Here is a 21,832-nt window from a genome sequence, read left to right as displayed (position 1 = left end):
TTTGGGTATGTGGGTGCTGGTACACTTATTCATTTGCTTGCATTAATGTCAATATTACTTGTGGCATTATTAAGTCCATCTCTCTTAATAAACAAATTAATAGCCTGAGATGTTTTTAATCCATTTGTTATTAGTTTTGTAGTTGAATCAGTAGTTTGTCCAAATTTATCAACAGGCATTTTTATACATTAAGAAAATTTTTTTAACTAGATTTTTAAAAAAAAATTACAATAGATTATTAAAAATACTCTTAAAATCATATCCTTCATCTTGTTTTTTTAAAACATATAGGCACAAATTTTCACAGAATGAGGTATTTCAAAAATGAATTCTGTTACTATTATAATAATATTGACCTTTTAAATAATTATCAATTTCAACTGCTGGTGGTAGTCCATAAGAGTCAAAATTAGGTATTTTTATCTTCGTCTATACACCAGCAAATTCAGTGAATTTCCTGCGTACTGAATCTCCTGTATATAGTATTCCACATTTTTTTTTTTTTTTTTGTATTTTTAGGTAACTCATCTCTTACAAATGCACCTCTAAAATGTTATATTTTTAGTGTTTTTGCTGCATTGATCAACTGAAAATTTGTTAGTGGCTCATTTGGTAAAATTATTCCTTCAAAATTGATAAGTTTATGATAATTGTTTTTAAACGTTTCCATTTTTTAAATACAAATTATTTTTTTCTTCTAAAATAACTCTTTGACCTCTTTGCCTAATTGACCTCTTTATTGGCCTCTTTAACCTTTTCGTCTAATTGACCTATAAATTTTTTTCTTCTTTTAGTATGTAGTGCCCATATGCTAATGTGTGTATGCCATCTTCTAAAATAATTCTTTTACCGGCTCCTGCGCTAAATGCTATTTTATTGATCTCCTCTGTGTAAATTTCATGTTATGAGATCTTATTAAATTCATTTTCCTTATAGGATTCCTCTTACTTAATAAACAATCTATTTAATCTTCATATGTTATATATTTTTTAACAACATTTTTCTTTACTCCCTTACATTTTTGTTATCTTTTCTGTGTACTTTATATAATACAACTTTGATCTAAGTCCTACAAATTCTTGAATTTGTGCTTCTGCTAATTCATATTTAAACATTCCTATTACTTTCTTATTAGCACCAAATAACATTAAACTTTCTTATTAGCAACAACTTTAAAGCCTAAATTAAAAATTGCTGGGTGCTTTGGATCAAATTCAATTGTATCAAATTTGCTTTCAATATCTTTAAAAATATCTGCGTAAAAGTCTTCTGTTTTAATTTCGTTTGCTAATAAATTTGTATCTATGAATAATAGTTGTGCTCGATCAGAATGCTTAATCTTTATGTGATCATAATGAGATTCGTACATTTGTGTTTTGCTTAAATTTAGTATACACATACCTGAGTAAATTAGTTTGTTATACTTTAATTTTGTTTTTTTCACATGTATTGATATTAAGCTCTCATAAAATATTGTTCTACTTTCATAGTTGGGTTAAGATGTTAATTTAGTAGCCTTATCTCTGTTTGTAACTAATCTAATATCAACTCTGTTTTCAACATTCTCCATTTTTTTTACAAATACTGAATTATTCATGAGTTAAAAAAAGTCTTTTTTAAAATCATTAGTTGCTTTAGTTTTAAGATTTGTACCTAGTTCATTTTATTCATTTAGCCATGCTCTTTCTTTAAACTTTTTACCTCTATGAACTTTTGTAACCTTCAATTTTAATCTTTCATAAAATTTAAGATTTTTATAATGTAATATATAATATTTCTTATTATTTAAGTTAGGTACTAGTTTTTCAACATTATTAACAGTTATCTTTTCAGGTTCAAGTGGATAATCATTGTGATCATCATGTAGATATTCAGGGTAAACTAAATCAAATTCTAGTATACGTGGAATTGTTTTCCAGTTTATCAGCTTATTTTCATCCATCCATTTAAAACCATGTGTTGGAAGTGGCTTACACATTGCTCAACAATATAAATTGTTAGATTGTTAGCATCTAGATATTGGATGAATGCCAATTGTTTGCTTTGGTCATACCTATCACCCATATACTTATTATTCGAAGTTGTTAATCTAATAGATATTATACTAATTCCACCTCTTATTCCTTTCTTCATCAATATCATATCATAATCACTTGGCAATTCTAATTTTATTTTTATATTCTTTAGTGCCGCATCCCATGTTAATCCTGGTGATGTGTTGTACCAAGCGGGATCTAATTTATAATAATTTATACAAACTTTTCTAAATTTTTCATCACTTATATTTCCATCGTTTAATTTTAAAAACAATGATTCTTTTGGTGGTCATTATGTTTCATTAAATTTATTAATAGAACCAACCAAATTATATGGGTACACACCTTTTCTCGATAAAAAATCTAATTTTTTACCTGAGTATAGTTTTCTTACATTGGTCTTTTGTTAAATTCTTTGATAAACAATCTAAATTAGAAGGCATAAACCTAAAACTGACTATGAAACAAAGCTCATGTTTATCTTCAACAGTCTTACCCTTTTCAATAAACTCACAAACTTTAATTTTTCTAGAAAAGAAAACATAATTTACTTCATTGTGTGGTATACAACTCAACTCTCCTCCAGATAACTTCTTTATAAACAAGTGACAATCGCAATCAGATAAATAGCGAAATATAACTGGAAAGAGTTCTGGAATTACATAATTCCAATTACAAACATTATGAGCAGCACTTCTATATTTTCATGTTATATGGCAGTGGTCACGTACTTTATCATTTTCAAGATCTTTTCCACAAATGTGACATTCTGTTGCTGCATTAAAATCATCTTTGTTTTCAGGACTAAATATCTAATTTTTTGGAAATCCTATCATGTTATAAATTTTCTTAATACCTTCTTCTAAGCTGTCAACAAATATTTGTGCAAAATCATCTGTTTTATTACTTGCAGTAGATGTGACTGGACTGCTTTGGTAAATATCATCAATACATTTAACATAATAACAGAATGAACTCGGAATATGTCTCTTATACTGTTTAGTAAAGGAGTCATTCGAATTTGCTGTAAAAGCGTTGATTGGCTCGATACTATGATTAATGAATTGCATTGTTGAATTTGGTGATGGAAGTTTAATACGGACTGAATCATGTGCGTCACAATACAATTTATGTTTAGAAAAAGATTCTTCAATAAGTAAGCAATTTCTACAATAATTCACTTTATGTTGATGACTAGATGTTTGTGAAGAATGTAATCTACCTAAACTTTTTATTAAACAATAATAATTAGTTTCAACGTTCGAGAATAATAGTAAATCTATTAAATGTTTACAATTATTATTTTTGACACACGTAAAATATGAACTTCTGAATCGTTATATCCAAATACATTGACACTCATATCTGTTTTAATTTTCTCAAGTTTTGTACTTTGGTTTACTGATACTGGAAATTTTGTTTTTTAACAATTTATTTTTTCGCCTTGATTTTTAAGCTTCTTATCTACACCTTCAGAATGATCATCTGTTGGATTTATTGCTCTAGCGATACACCACTTAAAACACTCATTATCTTCATTTTTTATAATAATTTATATTACCGTCTTTTAATTTAATTTAATTTGGTATACCGCCTATCCCTTGTGTTTTGCCTTTTTAGTTGCTAAATTTTTATTAAGTTAAATGTATGATTTAGCTTTATAAACTTTTAAATTTGTATTTTCTTTGAAAAATTTAATATCGCTTATTTTAGCATTTATAAAAGATAAAGCATTGTAACCTTCTATGCCTTTTGCTGTAAATTTTTTTGTCACATTATTAACAAGTAATTTCTTTAATTTAAATTCCATTTGTTTTCTAATTCCAAATTTAGTGTACAACTCTACAACTTTAGATTTCAATGCTTCAATCTTTTCATTAGCTATTTTTTTAATTAAATCAGGAACATTTGATTTTTTAACTATATTTATTTTTTTAATTACATCAGGAACATGATTGATAGGAACCTGATGAAAATACTTGACTTTAAAAAACCTAAAACAGTTCTAATTGAGTTTGGAGTTGTAAAATCAACTTTATAACCAGATGCAATATTTAAAACTAATTTTAATAAATTATTTTTTGCTTCAATTAAATCAGCTTCAAGTCCTGAGATAGTACTACCATTTTGAGACATAGTAAATTGAATATAATCATTTATATCAGTAACCTCATAACATCCTTCTGGAATGTTTATATCATACCAAGTTGCTTTATTATGAATTCTATATCTAAAGTTGTTATTTGAAGAACCAATATTTGGAAAACTGTAATATGTCTCTAAACTAACTGGAGCCATTTCATATTCTTTATCATTACTAAGTTTAATAGTAGGAGCAAACGTAGTTTTTATGTCATTGCTATTTCTATTTATTACTATACAAGGCATTTTTGTTTTTTTATATAAAAGATAATACTTCAAAATTCACAATTTGATATATAAAAGCAACTTAATCCACTTCTATATTTTCTATAATCTCTTTTAGAAGATAGATCTATAATAACAAATAAGAGGCTCTGACCAAGCTTTCTTACAAAAAAATTTTAAACTTATCTTTTAACATATCACTTGAAACATGATCATAATACATGTGATTTAAATTCTTTGAACCTTGTGGAAAGAAACATATAAAATTTTCATTCTCTCTTATAGTTCTTTGAGGTAGCTAAAAATAGTTTTTTGAAAGATGGAAATAATCTACATTACTATGCCTTCCTCTTATATAATATTTTTCACACTTATTTTGCTTTGTTAATTGTAAATCATCAAATATCATCAAATTACTCTTACGAATATCAAGATCTTGAGGATCTGGTACATCTTCTGCTGTTTAAAAAAACTTGCACTCCATATCTGTTTTCTCATTTAAATTTTTTGAGTTGTCTTCAATTATAAACTAAGGGTTGCCATTCAATTTTTCTATTTTGTCTTGTAACTTAAGTAGTTCAAGAATAACTTCTTTTGGTAATTGTTTTTCAAAAGATCGTTATAATATTTTGTATTCTGGTTGAAAAAGAGATTTTTCAAAAACATGTAAAGTATTAGAGTCTAACTAACCAGGTCTTAAAAGTAAACTAAATAATAAAGTAGTTTTTCCGCAACCTGACTTTCCAACAATAATTCCTCTTATACTTTTAGGTAATAACTTATTATTATTACAATTACTTTTATTTATATTCTATGATAAATCTATAATATCCATTTTATATATTAAAGAATTTCATTTTTATATATATATATAAAACTGTTCTGTGTTAAATGCAAAAACAAAACAAATACACTAAACCCTTAAAGCGTCTTGAGTAAAAACAATAGAAATATGCTACATGGAACAATAGAAATATGCTACTTGTGCTATTTGTGAAACAGCAGAAAATAAATTTGTTGCAGCAAAAACAGGAGGGGTTTTGTTAGTTCAATTAGTACAGCAAAAAATAAAATAAAACTACCATGGTCAAAGTTCCCAGGTGAAATGCATTTACCTGCTATGAACTTTGTAGGTCCTGGTACTAACTTAGATGAAAAATTAACTTCGACTAACGCATATAAAGAATTGAGTAAACCTGTAGATAGACTTGATAATGCAGCTTATCATCATGATCTTGCGAATAAATATTTTCAAGATACTGCAAGATGAAATCAAGCTGATAAAATTATGCTCGAAGAAATGGATTCTATAAAAAATCGAACAATACGTGAGAGAATTGAACGAGGTATTATAAAACCAATTGTATCAATTAAAAAAAAAATTGGATTAGGTGTTTAAAAAAACTACCAGTGATCTGTAAAAAAGACGAGGGTAAAGAATTAAAATCGATAACAAACTTGCAAACGAACTTCATAGACCAGTTATAAAACATTTCCGAAAAAGAAAAGTTATTATAAATGGAATAGATAAAATATGGGCTGCTGACTTAGTTGACATGCAATCTTTATCCAAATTCAATGACGATATAAAATACTTTTAATTGGGAATGATTTTTTTTCAAAATACGGATGGATTGCTCCATTGAAAAGTAAAACCGGAGTTGATGTTGCTAATGCTTTAAACAAAATCTCTAAAGAAAGAAAGTGTCAAAAAATATAGGTTGTTAAAGGCTTGGAATTTTAAAATAAGCATGTTAAAGCGCTTGGTGTTAAGTTATATTCAACTGAAAATGAAGAAAAAGTTGTGTAGTTGAACGTTGGAATAGAACAATGAAAGATAAAATATTTAAGTACTTTTCAGCTAATTTTACTAGAAAATATACTGACGTTTTAGATGAAATGGTAAATAAATACAACAACATAAGACATTCTTCAATTAAAATGATACCAGTTGAATCAAGTGATAAAAAAAATGAAAATATTGTTTGGTTAAATCTAAATGCACAATCAGAGACTATTAAATCAAAGTTTCCAATTGGTAATAAAATTAGGATAACTAAAAAGTAGATAAAGTTTGAAAAAGGATACACGCCGAGATGGACTGAAAAAGTTTTTACTGTGTCGCAGATTCAGTTCACAGATCCGCCGATGTATAAACTAAGTAACGATAATGGTGAAGAAATACAAGGTACTATTTATCAACAAGAAATGCAAAAAACTGATCAAAAAATATTTTGAATTTAAAAAGTTATTCGTAAATTCAAAACAAATCATTTGTAAAGCGATATGTATATCCTGAATCGTTAAACTAATGGGTTGATAATAAAGAATTAAAAAGTCTGTAAAATAATGTGGAAGAAAAATAGTAGAAACATTAAACTCTGGATATGCACAAGTTCGACAATCTGGAAGTGTACTAGGTCCTGTAATAGGTGTACTTTACTATTAGTCTTGAGCTATATTACATTTACGCTAAGCTATATTACACTTTCGCTTAATTTAAAAAAATTGATTTAAAATTACAAAATTTAAAAAAAAAAATTAAAATTAAATTAAATTTTTTAAAAATTTTTTAGCTCAGAACTTATAGTTACGATGTGCGCATAATATATTATTATATTATGGTTGTTTTACTACCATTACTTTATTTTTATATTTTTTTAGTTTAGCTCAGAAATTATGGGTAAGTTTATGATTAAAATAAGTTAAGAAATTATGGTTAGTATAATGGTTGAATGATGATATGAGAATATGGATAGGTTTATGGTTGGAATGACTTATGAGATTATGGTTAGTATTAAGGTTGAAATATAATATGAGATTATGGTTAGGATCACGGGGATCAAAATGACTGATGAGATTATGAATAGGTTTATAGTAGAAATTTTGAGCTAGAACCGGCATTTCATACTTCTTCTAATGCATACAATTTATGTATGAACATATTTTTTATGTTTGTTAAATATGAAACGTATAAATTTTTTTAGAAATGCATTAATTGATCTGCTATCTAGTTCGTTCATTTTAGAATGTTTTGTTACACACAGGGTGGAGGATCAAGAAGCTCTAACCCTCTTCCCTAAAAAAATATTATAATGTACAATTATAATATAAACTATAAGTTTACTATAACATAGTAGAGGACTTCCATAATGACATCCCTATCCATCATTTTATTGTACGAAGCAATTTTTTTAAAGACCCATTTAGCTTCAGCGTATGTACATTCTAATTCAAGACCGTCTTGTAAAATTGTTTGAAGCTTGCTTTCATTCCTCTAAGGTGTTTAATACACGGGAGAGGGCATTTAATAATTTTTGGAAATTTTTCACTCCCACCGCAAGCCTATTATGTTTATTTTTTTTTTACTTGTTATCAAAAAACAAAAAAACGACATATCAAAATTAAAAAAAATAACAAACCAAAATATATGTTAAATAATACGATATATTTTCGTTAAAAAATATCAAGTAATTGACTTAATGAATCATTTTCAAAAATCTATATTTATTAAACAAAGTTGCAGTTTTGCTCATTTATCCCCTATGAAAACCCATACACTGAAACCGTACTCTGTATATGAGCGTAATAAACAATATACAAATTTGAATTTCAGAAAAAAATTAACATTTAGTTTCGCCTAATAAAAACTTTTTTCAAAGTTTGTTTATAAGTTTTACTTCTTAATCTTAGTAGTTATAATATATCTTTCAATGCATTAGTTATTAAATCATTCAGATTATTAATTATTAAATCTTTCAATGTATTAACTATTAAATCTTTATTTATTTATTCGTGCATGTTTCTAATTTTTTCAATATTTAAATTCGTATAATCGTTATTGAAAAATATTTTTGTAATTGTTAAAATAATTTCTTTTTTTATTGCTTTTTTTTGCTTTTTTTTATATATTTATATTCCGCCAATAAAAAATGCTGCAATAACAAAATGTATAAATAAATAATTACATGGCTGGGGGAAAAAGAAGACAAAAATAGTTTTATCACAAAGCCCCGCAGTTAACATCTTATTTTTACATTATAAAGCAGTAGTTTTATAAGATCAATATTTTATTATACCCTTAAAAATTAATTGAAATGTATTTTTAAAGCCAAAAAATATAAAAACAAAAAAATAAAAATACGAAAAAAAATGACAATTTAATAAAAGACAATAAACATCTTAAGGTGTACGAAAAACAAAACAAAACCAAATTATATATGAGCCCATGAGATGCATAGTAGCATAAGTCACTATTTTCAATATTGTGAGTTATTGCCACCAATAATTAGCATTTTGTTTATTCTATTACATGGCAGAGTGGTAAAAGTCTAATGATATCAATAATGATGCACGATTTGTTTTTTGTTATGGTTCTCACTAAAGAGCTGTTTTTAGCCCAGCCATAGTGATACTAGTCAGACTTATACCAAACTAGATAGGAGTGACTTACACCACTATGCATCTAAGGGGCTCATATAAGAGCTGATTTGAAATAAAGTTATAAAAATACTGTTCGTTGAAATGATTTTTTTGATTGTTAATCAATAATTATTAATAGGATTAAGGGTTATTTTTTACATTGTTTAAGTTAATAATAACAAGAACAGAAAAAAGCAAATCAGGTAGCTTTTTCGCATAAGGAAATTAAAAAGATAAATAAAAAAATAAAAACCAGAAAATAATAAAAAAGAAGATAAAAATTAAGTTTAAAAAAAAAAAATTTAGAAGCAACTTAATTCATTGTCAATAGCAAGAAGTTTTTATTTAAGTTTTATTTTAAATTTGTGAAAAGAAGTAGTAGTTTTGATGACGTTATTAAATTTAGAACTCCATAGTTTGGGTCCTCTATTTGCAATAGAGAATTTGGTGACCGTATGATTATATGACCGTATGGGTTGAATGTAGTTTTGATTTGAAAATCTAGTAGAGTAAACTTGATTTATTTTGTTAAAAAAGGTATTAAATATTAGAGGTGTCATTTTATTATCAATTTTGTTCATAAAAGTAAGTATCTGATAAATATTCAGTTGATAAACATTGAGTATATTTAGTTTATTAAATAAACCTTTTGAAGGCGTTAAACTGTTTACGTTTGAAATAATTCGTATGGCATGTTTTTGCGTACTGAGTAGTTTTTTTATTTTGGTTGCGTTGGTGCTCCACCAAGCAACCAAGTTAAAAAAACTTTCTTATCATAACAGTAGTTTATTTTATTAGTTATATATTTTAATTAGATTTTATAACTTTTTTGACAATACTTTATTATACAAAGAAGCTGTATAAAACGATTGAAGAGGAAATGCATTGCTTATATCCTCTTTGATTCCTGGACTGCTTTTAAGACCATTTTATTTATTGATATTTACTATGTGAAAGCAAATCCACCATATATTTTTTATTTAAAAGCAAAATACTCATAAAAGAAGAGAAAAGCCTAACATAAATTTTAATTCAAATCTAAATTCTGTGCATTTAACAATTAAAAGCTCTGAAAAGTTCAGAAACATAGCAATGAAACTCATCATAAAAAAATCCAGTCAAAAAAAGTTATTTAATGTTATATAATTACTTTGTAAAATATTTTTCACCTAAAAGAGTTCTTAAGTTTATTATTATTTAAAATAAATATAGAATTTTCTTTATTCAAAAAACGTTTCAATATTTAAGACATTGAAAGCAAATTTTTAAAGACATTGAAAATGAATTTTTATAAAAAAAAAGCTCAACCGTAGGTAAGGATTCCATTTACTTTAAATGCCAACAAACCTTTTTATGACTCGACGGAAGACTTGAGGCAAACAATTAAAACTAACTGTTTTTCCAAGTCTGTTTTACAAATAAGGACTGAGACCTTTTTAAAATTACATGTATAAATAAAATAACAGTATAAACTGAAAGATTATGTTTCAAAATAACATAATTTGCTTTCATTGCTTGCTTTCATTACTTGCTTTCATTACTTGCTTTCATTATTTGCTTAACAACAAAACCGTTGCAGTCTACTTAAAATTATTAAAAAAATTTACTTACGTCATTGAATTCAGTTCAATGTTATAGGTTACATTTGTTTTAGAATTTTTGTAAAGGTTCGCTATCTAAACAAATAAATTAAAACAAATTATTTCCAAAAAACAGGTAAACAATCCAAACCCAAATATTGTGGCCCAGATTATTATCTATGGTGTGAAACATGGGGGTTTTTTTTGGTCTCTTTATTGCTCCCTTTCCCCAGGTTAAGTTAGAACTTTTTTGAAAAAAAAAATAAGAAAAAAAAGCAATGTCAATAGAGTCTCTTTTAACATCTATGCTAAAAACCTTTAATTTTGTATCAATATTTAGAGAGCTGCTTAGTTTATTAGTTTTTTAGTTTTAATTTTGTTTCTGCAAAGAAGTTCTCAGAGCTTTGTAAATCTTTTCCACAATTGCAGAAAAAAGCCAAGGCTCACTAACCCCACTCATCCATTTGTCGCACAGTGACTCAAATCAGCAAATTAACAAAAAAAGCCTCACAAGTTTTTTATCTAACTTTTATTCCGGGAAAATATTTTGACTCTACATAAATCAAGTAAACAATAAAAAAAAAGTCTGATATTTTGCCGAAATCTAAAGATTTTTTCAAAATACAATAAGACATAACTTTATTTTATTAGTTAGACAAACAAAAACAAACATATCCAACCAGCACATAATGTTTCTCTTTTCAAATTATTGTCTGATTAGTCACGCGTTTGTCACAATCCAGTCATAAACCAAAAACACCTGTATGCTACAGGCAATTTTACTCAAGTTTAACACGCGTTTTTTCAGGTTTTAATTTCAAATTTAAATGTCGCATGCTTTTATCAGTGTTTTCACATTCCTTATGGTTATTTTATATGATATTAAAGTACGTTTCCGTAACGGTGAAACTGTTAATAATTTAATTGGTGTCTATGGTAAACAATAATAGTTAATTTTACATAATGAAAACCATTCAAGGTACGTTTTAAATTGTGTCGGCTGGGTAAAAGTGCAAAACCCTATCTAATAGAATAAAGGAAAAATATAGATAATTAGTTTAATACATACGCTATAGAGTAGTTAAAATCGTCGCTTTGAGTTAAAGTGATAGCGTGTAATTAAAAAACTGTTTATTAAAATAAGATTTTTTACAGAAAAAGTCTAACGCTTCTTTGATTTTTATCTGATCCAAAGTTTAGGCGTAGTCTAATACTGTAAAAGAGTCTTTATTTGCTACATTAAAGCGACTAGTTTTTGAATGACTATGCTGATTTACATGAAAAGGTTTTTGTAATTTTAAATTTTTCTCAATTTTTTTACTCAATTGTCAAGTGGTTTGGTGCTTACAAAAAACTTCTCATATTAATCAACATATTCATTGGAAAACTAGTTGGGTCATTCCACACCAAACGGTCCGATTTCTGAAATCATCCCCACTAGACCATCTTAGGTTTTGATAAAACTTTGTCAGTTTGCAACTAAATATATTTCATGAACTTTGCCTAAGTTTCAGTTCATAATGTTTGTTATTTTGGATTTTCTGGCGCTTTTTGAACGCCCCATATTTAAATAGTAGTCAGTAGCTAAAACATGTTTTTTTGGGGTCTTATAACTTTGCAATGAAGGGATAATATATCTTAAAAACGTGGATTCTTAGTAAACGAAAGGTGCAGATTGCAAATTATGTAATGCAATTTTCATATCATGCCTGGAATTTAGACTATGATTCAAATAATAGCATGACAAATTGAACATCGTAAATTTTAATTGTTTTTTTGTGGGGTCATATCGCCGAAAGAAAAAGTTTTTCAGTATTGTTATTTTTTCTAAAGGTTCTACAAACTAATATAATGATATGGGCAAAAAAATAGCATTTTAAAAATTGCCATTTTGAGTAATTGTAAAGTATGGCAACAAAAGTATAATACTTTAAAACAACGTTTATTTGAACGCATAAATCTTTATGTGGGCAAGTGATTTTTGTTTTTATAATTGTATCAATGGAAAAACCTTATTTTAAATTTACAAAAGACAATAAACACCATTTTAGAGATATTTTTCCTATAAACTAAAACCATCTAATTTTTATGCGATAAATTATGTCTACAAAGTCTTTCATATTTTAAAAACAAAATTAGGGTCCGTATACTAACTTGACGTGTAAAGCTAATTTTAATTTACAGAAAAATTGCTCTAAATTGAACTAAATTAAACAAGAAATATTTTAAATATGTCAACATCCTGACATGTCTGTTAAACAAAACTTAAATACATATTGTATTTTTCATTTACCTACATGTTCACAAAAAAAGGTTTTTATTGACTTTTGCCGAGAACTTAAAATTAAGGAACTGAGCTTGATTGTTAGGCGAACTTATAATTTAATGTAAAAAACACTTTAATTTGTTTCTACCACGATTGCTGCTGTTGGTTAAATACACGTATTTGCAGCGCTATTTTTAAAATCATTTTAGTAAGGCAAATCGTTGCTCGATTAATAGGTTAGGACTTCCTTACCTTGAGACTGCAGATTATCTTTTATAGTTAACCCTTTAACAACTATGGGACATCGGTGTCCTACCTATTCAATATCGTGTATTGATTATGTTTTAATAAAATTTCTGCCATTGATTAACTCTAGAGTATATATTAGATACTAATAATTACTATTCTGGCAGATTTAAACGTATTTTACAGATTTAAATGTATTTTACAAGATTTAAATGTATTTTACACATGATACAGAAAATCTTTTTATATTTTCGTATATATAATAACTTAGTTTTGGCACTTGAAGCTATGATTTATATGTGAGCCAGATAAAAATAATTGATTAGATTGTAATAACCTATTCTTATACTATTTACTGATCATAACAATTTATACCAGCTGTGTATTTGAAACACTTTACATGTTCTGGAACACTGGTTGATAAGTGTTGATTTGATATTCATACATACATACATACATACATACATACATACATACATACATACATACATACATACATACATACATACATACATACATACATACATACATACATACATACATACATACATACATACATACATACATACATACATACATACATACATACATACATACATACATACATACATACATACATACATACATACATACATACATACATACATACATACATACATACATACATACATACATACATACATACATACATACATACATAAATGTATACGCAAATGCATACACACACACACACACACACACACACATATATATATATATATATATATATATATATATATATATATATGTATATGTATATATATATATATATATATATATATATATATATATATGTATATATATATATATATATATATATATATGAATAAGCCTTGTTCATCAAAGAATATAAAACACAAGTCAAATAAAAAGGTGTCATACTGCATTGATAAGATGAACAGTGGTGAAATTTATGCGTTGCTGGATTTAGTTGACAGTGGTAAGAAAGAATATATTGATAATATAATGAATGACAGTCACACTGAGTTTTTAATGGAGGTAGTTAAAAATGACAATTGAATGACAAATCTAGAAACTTTTGAAGTTGGTCTTGAAGCAGTAATGCATAAATGTTTAGATGAAAGTGATAATAGTGTGCAATTTGAAGATAAAGTGGTTTGGAATAGAAAAAATAGATTGACTCCTATTGTGAAGAACTAGTGTGATTTTGAAGGACGCATAAAAATAGGTATTGACGAAACAACTACTCCAATCTCTGATTTTGAAAAAGTTGCAGGTTTTGATGCGCTTTTTGATTTATTGGTTACAGAATCGAATGTTTATGCACAATAATCAGGTCAACAGTTTTCTATGGATCGAGGGGAAATGGCTGCAATTATTGGAGTTAAGTTTGTCATGTCTATTGATGATCTCAGCAATTTGGCGTCATATTGGTCTGTGGATTCAATTATTTGTGGTACAAGAACTCAAAATTTTACAACAAAAGAAAGATTTAAATCAATTTTTTTTTTCAAAATTTGCATTTCAAAAGTAATACTGACAGACAAATTATTGATGAACACATGGTAAAATTTAGGACGGAACTTGATGAACCAGTAGCTAAAGAACAAACCATCATGTGGGGATTCAAGTTTTGGTTCAGGCACTGGATATTTGTAGGAGTTTGAAATTTATCGAGGGAAAAAAGAGTTTGTATATTTTGGATTAAAAGTTTTACTTTAAACTTGACTTCTACATTGAATGGGTCAAATAACTCTATTTTTGTTGGCAACTTTTTTACTTCACCAACATTGGTAAAAATCTTTCTGGATAAAGGGCTTTATTTAGTGGGGACTGTAAGAGGCAATTGAAAGTTCATGCCTAAGCTCACTGTAAGTATTATTGCTTCCAGTTTGTTTATATGCATATAATTTTAGTTTATATTTGTCCTGACTAATTTACATTTGGTGTTGGTTTGTATTATTTTGCAGTCAGACAAAGAAACAAAGAGAGGTGAAAGCCAATGTGAATTTGCCATCAATGTTGTTTCATGCAAATGGATGGAAAGCAGGTAAGCCTACACTTTTTTTGTGTATATAAATATACAAGCTGCAACTTCTTTTTTTAGCCTACATAAAGGAAACTTAAGATAGCTCAGCAATGTATATAGAATATGTACTAATTTGTGATTGTAATACTAGACAATGTTTTAGATCTGTTTCTTTAGTTGTATCAAATGTGATTGACAACATTGACTTTGTTCTTGTTGAAAAAAGGAAAAAGGGCTCTCAAGAAAAATCTAAAGTGACCTGCCCAATGCTGATTTCTTTGTACAACTATGGAATGGGAGGTTTTGATCAGCTTGATCAAAAGAAGTCATACTATGAGTTAGATTGAAAATCTAAATTACGCTTTTACCTTCGCATTTTCTTTGACCTTCTTGAAATCGGTTGTGTAAATACAATTACTTTGTTTAGCGCTAAATTTCCGAAGAAGCTGACTCTACTTGAATTCAAAACATGTGTTGCTGACAGCCTGACACGAAGATCTTCATATCGCAAAAAAAAGTTACCATTATGCCGACCATCAGAGGTATGAGTTCGCAAACTCTATCCGTTGCACATTTTAAAAATGAATATACTCCTTATTGTACAAAATTTTTATTTAAACAGGTTGCCAAATCAATACATATGGCAGGTGCATATCAGATCAGCCACTTACCAATATTTCGAGACAAACAAAGACGCTGTGTCCAATGTGTTCAGGACAAGAGTGAACAAAGAACACTTGCTGTATGCTCAAAATGTGATTCCCCATTGTGTTTGTTGAAAGAACGAAATTGTCTGTCCTTGTTGAAAGAACAAAATTGTTACTTAAAAAAAATTATTATTGAAATTGTTAGTTAAAATATCATTATTAATTTTTATAAATAAACTCTATATAATAGATTTAGAGTTTATCAGACTATACCTGTTAACTATATATAAACCAAAAAAGTACAGTTTATTTTATTTGGTCAAACATTTTTTTTTAATGCTTTACATTTTCTATGCGTAATATACGCAGTGCTTATAATAACCTAACTATTTAGTAAGTTATTTGGAAAAAAAATTTGTAATTTTTTAAATCTTTACTTTTACACTTACCGACCACAGGGACACCGGTGTCCCATGCCAGAAAGCAGGGTCAAATTTTTTTTTTTTCTAATTTATTTCCTCATAAGATATCTATATCTTATAATTTAAAAATATTTAAGACAAAAAAAATACGCTCAGTTCTTTATGGGCTTTAAAGGGTTAACAAGTAAAGTCAATTGTTCGGGTTAAAAATTGCGTCCATTTTACCACATAGCTTATTTAACCACAAACTAATGTGAAAAAATTGACGGTGTTGATGACATAACTAATATATTTTGTTCAAGTGATACTACTAATACTAGCATTTCTGAGATTGGAATTTCACCCTTAAAAATAATTGCTTTAGTAAAAGAGGTCATGCTAGTTACGTAAAAAGAAAAATTTGGAAAGTGTAAATAACAATTGCTCAAAAAAATAGCGGCTTTTAGTGGTTTATCACCAAATATTAATGTCCTACCACTATGCAGTGCCAGTGTTGAGTGTAAAAAATGCTTTGACTGGTCAGATATGAAAATCAAAAAGTTTTTGACAATTTTTGACGAAGCGGAAGGGGAATGACCAGAAAAGTTGATATCAACAAAGTTACTTTTTTCAATGAATTTATTTACTTAAAGAAAAAGAAAAATAGGCACCATATGTAGTCATGTGTTACACTTACTCAATTATTTGATTAACACTAACTATATTTCTACTTTTTTAAACAGTGCTGTGCTTTATAAACACCATATACATAAAGAACCATTTAAGCAAACACGAGGTGTTTACTAGTAACACTATTACTTTTTTCAAAGCACGTGTTTGTTTGTTGTGTTTGAAAACAAATAAAGATTTATGTAAGTACATAGTCTACATTAAATTATGTAAATGTTTATACCAGGGCTCGGCAAGCTCTGCTGCTCGTAAGCCAATTTTGATACTAAAATATCGATGTTTAAATGCGACTGCCTTGCCGTATGCTCAAATACTATCATAGTATTGAAAATAAGATGTTAGTAGCTCTTTAAAAACTAAGAGAGCTTTTAAAATTGTAAACTTTGGCTCTTCCGTCTAAAATATTGCCAACCCCTGGTTTATACAAATTATCGAATGCATAATTTTGTTTTACTAGACTCTATTAGAAATAGCTTGCTTTCAATGTGAAATCGGATTAAGTCTTAGTAAAAGTAAGGAAGGATTTGCACATTCACGGATTGTGACTTTGCACTGTACATAAATTTTGATAAATGTTAAACATTATTTAGGACTAGGGCTGATGAAGGTTATACCGGTACCCACTCGTTGCTTACTACATGGGTAGCGTTATTAAATGCTACTCGTTATCCAAATTACCCATATGCTACCGTTATCCGTACAATATGTAATACAGCAAATTAAAAATTTAAACTTGTTATGTCAAAGAAGACCTTCAAGATTGAAGAACTTGTCAAAATTTCAATAGTTACGATTTCTTTATCATAGTAAGAATTGCGAAAAACATCGAGGAATACTCTCCTCCATCAAAGTTTTAATGTTTCTCTTTATTCTTTAAAATTCAATAACCGGTACATTTTTTTTTATTTTTGACATTTCGACTTGCAGTTCTCGATTGATTGCGTGAACTTAGTTTTTTTTTACATTTTAGCATGTACTTGAGGAAGTTTAAACCAAGAGTGTTACATGTCGCAATTACTTTTGCTTTAATATACTTTTTGCTTCGAGCATCCTTTGTAATTTTTAATGGTTATATGTATTTAAAAAGTAAACCAGTTGAATTAACTTTTTTTTCTAAGCATTTTACTTTTAATTTTTTTTAAAGTTGTTAAACACTGCTACTGCAGTAAAAATGCGATGTTTTTCTTATATATATATATACATTTTTATTTTGGTTTTTGATTTTCTCAAGCAGGGGGGATAATTAGTTTTTACGTAATTTTATAGAGAAAGGGGGAAGTAGCAATTAGTTAATTAATAGAAACTAAAAGTTTGACAAGTTGTTGACAAGGGGAAGGGGAAGTAACAATAACCAGAAAGATGTTGACTTATTTATTATTAGACAGCGTCTTAAAAAATGAAATGATTATAGAATCTAACTACAAAAAAAGCTGAAAATTGAATTTTTTCATTTTAAACATTGTGCTTCATATTTTACGTATTTAATTTTTCTGAAATTTTCACTTTTCTGAAATACTAAAAAAGCGTGGAATGACCGTGTTGCTTCAAAGTAGCCAATAAAGACTCTTTTTTAGTATTAGAATACGCCCAAACTTTGCATCAGTTAAACATTAAAAAAGCGTTACACATCATTTGGGGAAAATCTGATATTATTAAACAGGTTTAAAATAACACTTCAGCTTTAATCGACGTTTTCTACTACTTATGGCGTACGTAATACAGTAATTATCTACATTTTCCATTATTCTACGACACTTCTTTTCTAAAGGACTTTTCTTTTTTTTCTTTCAGAAAATTCTAGATTTATAGGACTTTTTTAGAATTTGACAACACTGCCCCTCCACTTCGAAACCCGAGTCGTCGGGTATGATTAAGAGTGGATAATATACGATCATTAAAGAATTTACTAAAGAAATAAAAAAACTAAAGAACCTATGAAAGAAAACTTAAGTAAAGGTTAGTTTTCTATAATTGTTTCAAGTTTTTTTGATGCGAAAGGCCCCGTAAACATTGGGAGTCCTTGTATATAAAAGAAAAAAAAATAGATAAAAAATCCTAGTCAGTAAACATCATGTAGGTCTACCTTTAGTGTCTCCAAGACGTGAAAATGCTTGTGAAAATTAAAAAATTTAACATAATTAACAAAAAAAAATTGTATATACCTATGAAGATCAAAAATATTAAAAACGCTTTGGATAATGCATTTCCCTGTAATATTAGTGAAGAGCTCTAATTTTTCTTTTTTATTGCTCAAAGTAGACGGGCAAACTGGCAAAAAACATTTACAACGATAATAAATTTAACCTTTCCTAAATAATCTAATTAACTTCCAACAAGGCTGAAAGCAACAAGGAGTTACTAAAAAACAAAGATTAGAAAAAAGTTACGGTTTACAGAAGATTTGAAAAGCTGTAGGTTGCATGAAGAAGCTTAAACATGAAAAGAGTGTTCCAACCGGGACAATTAAGAGGTTTGGAATCGATTGCGTATAAGTTTTTCATAAGAGGTCTGTAGTTAATGATAATCCACGACATTATGCTGAGACAAGGGTATGAAGTTGAGTTGTCAGCAAATAGTGACACATTAAATGAAAGAGTGTCAGGAAGATCATTTATTTAGATAAGAAACAATGTAGGATCAAGGATAGAAATTTGAGGTACCTCAGAAGATACTAAAGATGAAGAAAAGTGTAGATCTTTGAAGAGGAATTTAATACTCTAGTTAGGAAGAAATAATTTGAAAAAATTTTCCGAATATACCATATGAAGCTACTTTATATGGTGCATTTGGGAAGCTACCAAAACTTTAGGTCAAGAGCTAAAACTTTTGCTTTACCGCCTCTTCCTAATGCTTTTAAATAAAATCTTTCAATAAAGCCTTTAATTCACAGCACTTAGAATGTACAACAATAAAATTGAAAAACTATATCAGGGAGATGTTAAAAAATTTATTGATAAAAATTCAACAATTTTTCTTGAACTTTTTTTAACAAATAAAGGACTTAGCTAATATTGCAGAAAAAATTAACTGGACACTAGTTAGAAAGGTCAACATATTTTCTAGAAATTTGATTATAGGACCCAAATATTTTTCAGTGGACACGAACATAAGAATCTGTTAACCAAATACATAATAGTTTTGAGAAAATTGAAGAAAGTTGTTGTTCTAGAAATTTTCAAGAGGTAAGGTTTAGCTGATCAAAATTTACTTCGAAGGTCACCAAAAATTGTAAAAGATATATTAAAAAAGTTAGTTGGTGGTACTGGTTTGATATATTTCAAATATTTAGTCACTTTAGGCATGGTTTGAGGAAAAAATGACTTATTTATAAATAGAGCATGACATTCTAAGCAAAAAGCAATGCAGTTTTCTGACCTGCTGAGTTGTAACTTGGAGCTCCCTATGTGGCATCAATAGTGCACACCAAAAGAACTAACAGAGGTACATGCGCAATGGAACTTTAAATTCTAAAATATTTTAAGTCTTTTGATGGAATCAACCTCTCGTAGAGCTACTACAGAGTTCGGGAAACTTTACTTTTTATAAGCCTTAAAACCATTAATCTAAATTTTAGAGTAGTACCTTCACTATGAGATAACAGGGTGAGTTTATAATATTATAGTAAAACAGAAAGAGCATAACAACTATCAAGTAAAAACCACGAGTAGAGTTAAAAAGATTCATTTTTATAACCCCTAGGTAGGAAGATAGATGCAGAAAGTAAGCAAGGCTGATCAACAGAACTAATCTGCTTACCTCGAAAGTCTTTGATTGGTAAGCTATCAATATAATACATTAACTGGGTACAATTAATATCTGTTAAGATGAGTTCTTTATTGAAACACTATCTTTAGCTTTTACTTAACCAAGAGCCCCCTTTAGCTTTTACTTAACCAAGAGACAACAACATCATAATCAGATTTATTTTTTTTAACTTTTTACTAAAAAAGAAAATCCTAGAAGGCAGCAGCAGGGCATGGGTTAACAGTTTTGGGTTACATCATTTCAGTAGCAGGGTTATCATAATAACTCTGTACCTGATATGACCTGGAGGAGATAAATTAAATTACTATTGTAAGCAGTACTTTAAATTACTTTGAGTTGGATATTTTAGAAACGCATTGAAAAAGAATCAAATCAATAGGAATACTAGAAACTAAGGTCAGCGTAAAATAAAAAGTTGGAATCACTAGATAATGATTTTAGTCATCCTGAGTCACTATGCTTAGCTAAAATCATTGCAATATTAGATAAAAATATATTTACCGCCTTTGCTATATTATTCTTTAGATCAACAGAACCAGGGTGATGTAGGGTAGAGTAGTGTGGTTGATATGGTTCGTCCGGAAGATAAATATTCACATTTAGACCAATGTCTAAAATTATGTATAAGAAGTTTTATAAAAAAATAAGTTACATACAAAACATGCTGATAAAAACTGATATTTTAATCCATATATGTATATATATATATATATATATATATATATATATATATATATATATATATATATATATATATATATATATATATATATATATATATATATATATATAGATATATAAATATATTTAGATATGTATATGTATATATATATATATATATATATATATATATATAAATATATATAGATATGTATATGTATATATATATATATATATATATATATATATATATATATATATATATATATATATATATATATATATATATATATATATATACATATATATATATATATATATCATGGACCATGGCGTGCAATCAGATTGGGAGGAGGGGGGACAATGAAAAATATCTTGAAATGAAATGGTTTTGAGGTTTCAAAAAAACTTTTGTTTCCCCCAATTTAGAAAAAAAAAATTTGGTTCAAAAGTTTTACTCAAATACTAAAAAAATTGCAAAATATGATAAAAAAATCTATTTAAGGTCTTTTTTAGCAAAGGTTCTAAACACACTCCTGCGCTTATCTTGTGCAGCAGTAAATCGCTCGGCTACTGTTTTTAAAGATTATATCGTATTTTTAAGACTATATTATTGTGCGTACTTAGCACTGGAAAAGAACTACATTATTTTTGATTGATTACATGGCTTAGCCATGATAGCAATTTGACCCTCTTCTGCATTGAAAAAGAGCGTTCTAGTAT

The 21,832-nt window shown here is 27.7% G+C and overlaps 1 protein-coding gene across 4 annotated transcripts in view; it reads right to left on the bottom strand.

Moving 5' to 3' along the window:
- The window catches only part of LOC136089252 (uncharacterized), a 272,660-nt gene that overhangs the window by 19,785 nt on the left and 231,043 nt on the right, over nucleotides 1-21,832 (bottom strand). For 3 of the 4 annotated variants that reach the window (XM_065815083.1, XM_065815085.1, XM_065815084.1), the window contains 2 exons: nucleotides 20,951-21,060; nucleotides 10,437-10,501 (listed from right to left, as the gene is read on the bottom strand). In XM_065815083.1, the coding sequence (XP_065671155.1) occupies nucleotides 10,437-10,501; nucleotides 20,951-21,060 (175 nt within the window). The remainder of the gene's footprint in view (nucleotides 1-10,436; nucleotides 10,502-20,950; nucleotides 21,061-21,832) is intronic. The other variant, XM_065815086.1, reaches the window with a different exon arrangement.

The sequence above is a fragment of the Hydra vulgaris genome, chromosome 13 (assembly GCF_038396675.1).
Source record: "Hydra vulgaris chromosome 13, alternate assembly HydraT2T_AEP".
In the NCBI taxonomy this organism is placed as follows: Eukaryota; Metazoa; Cnidaria; class Hydrozoa; order Anthoathecata; family Hydridae; genus Hydra; species Hydra vulgaris.
This window is presented reverse-complemented; position numbering and strand designations above follow the sequence as displayed.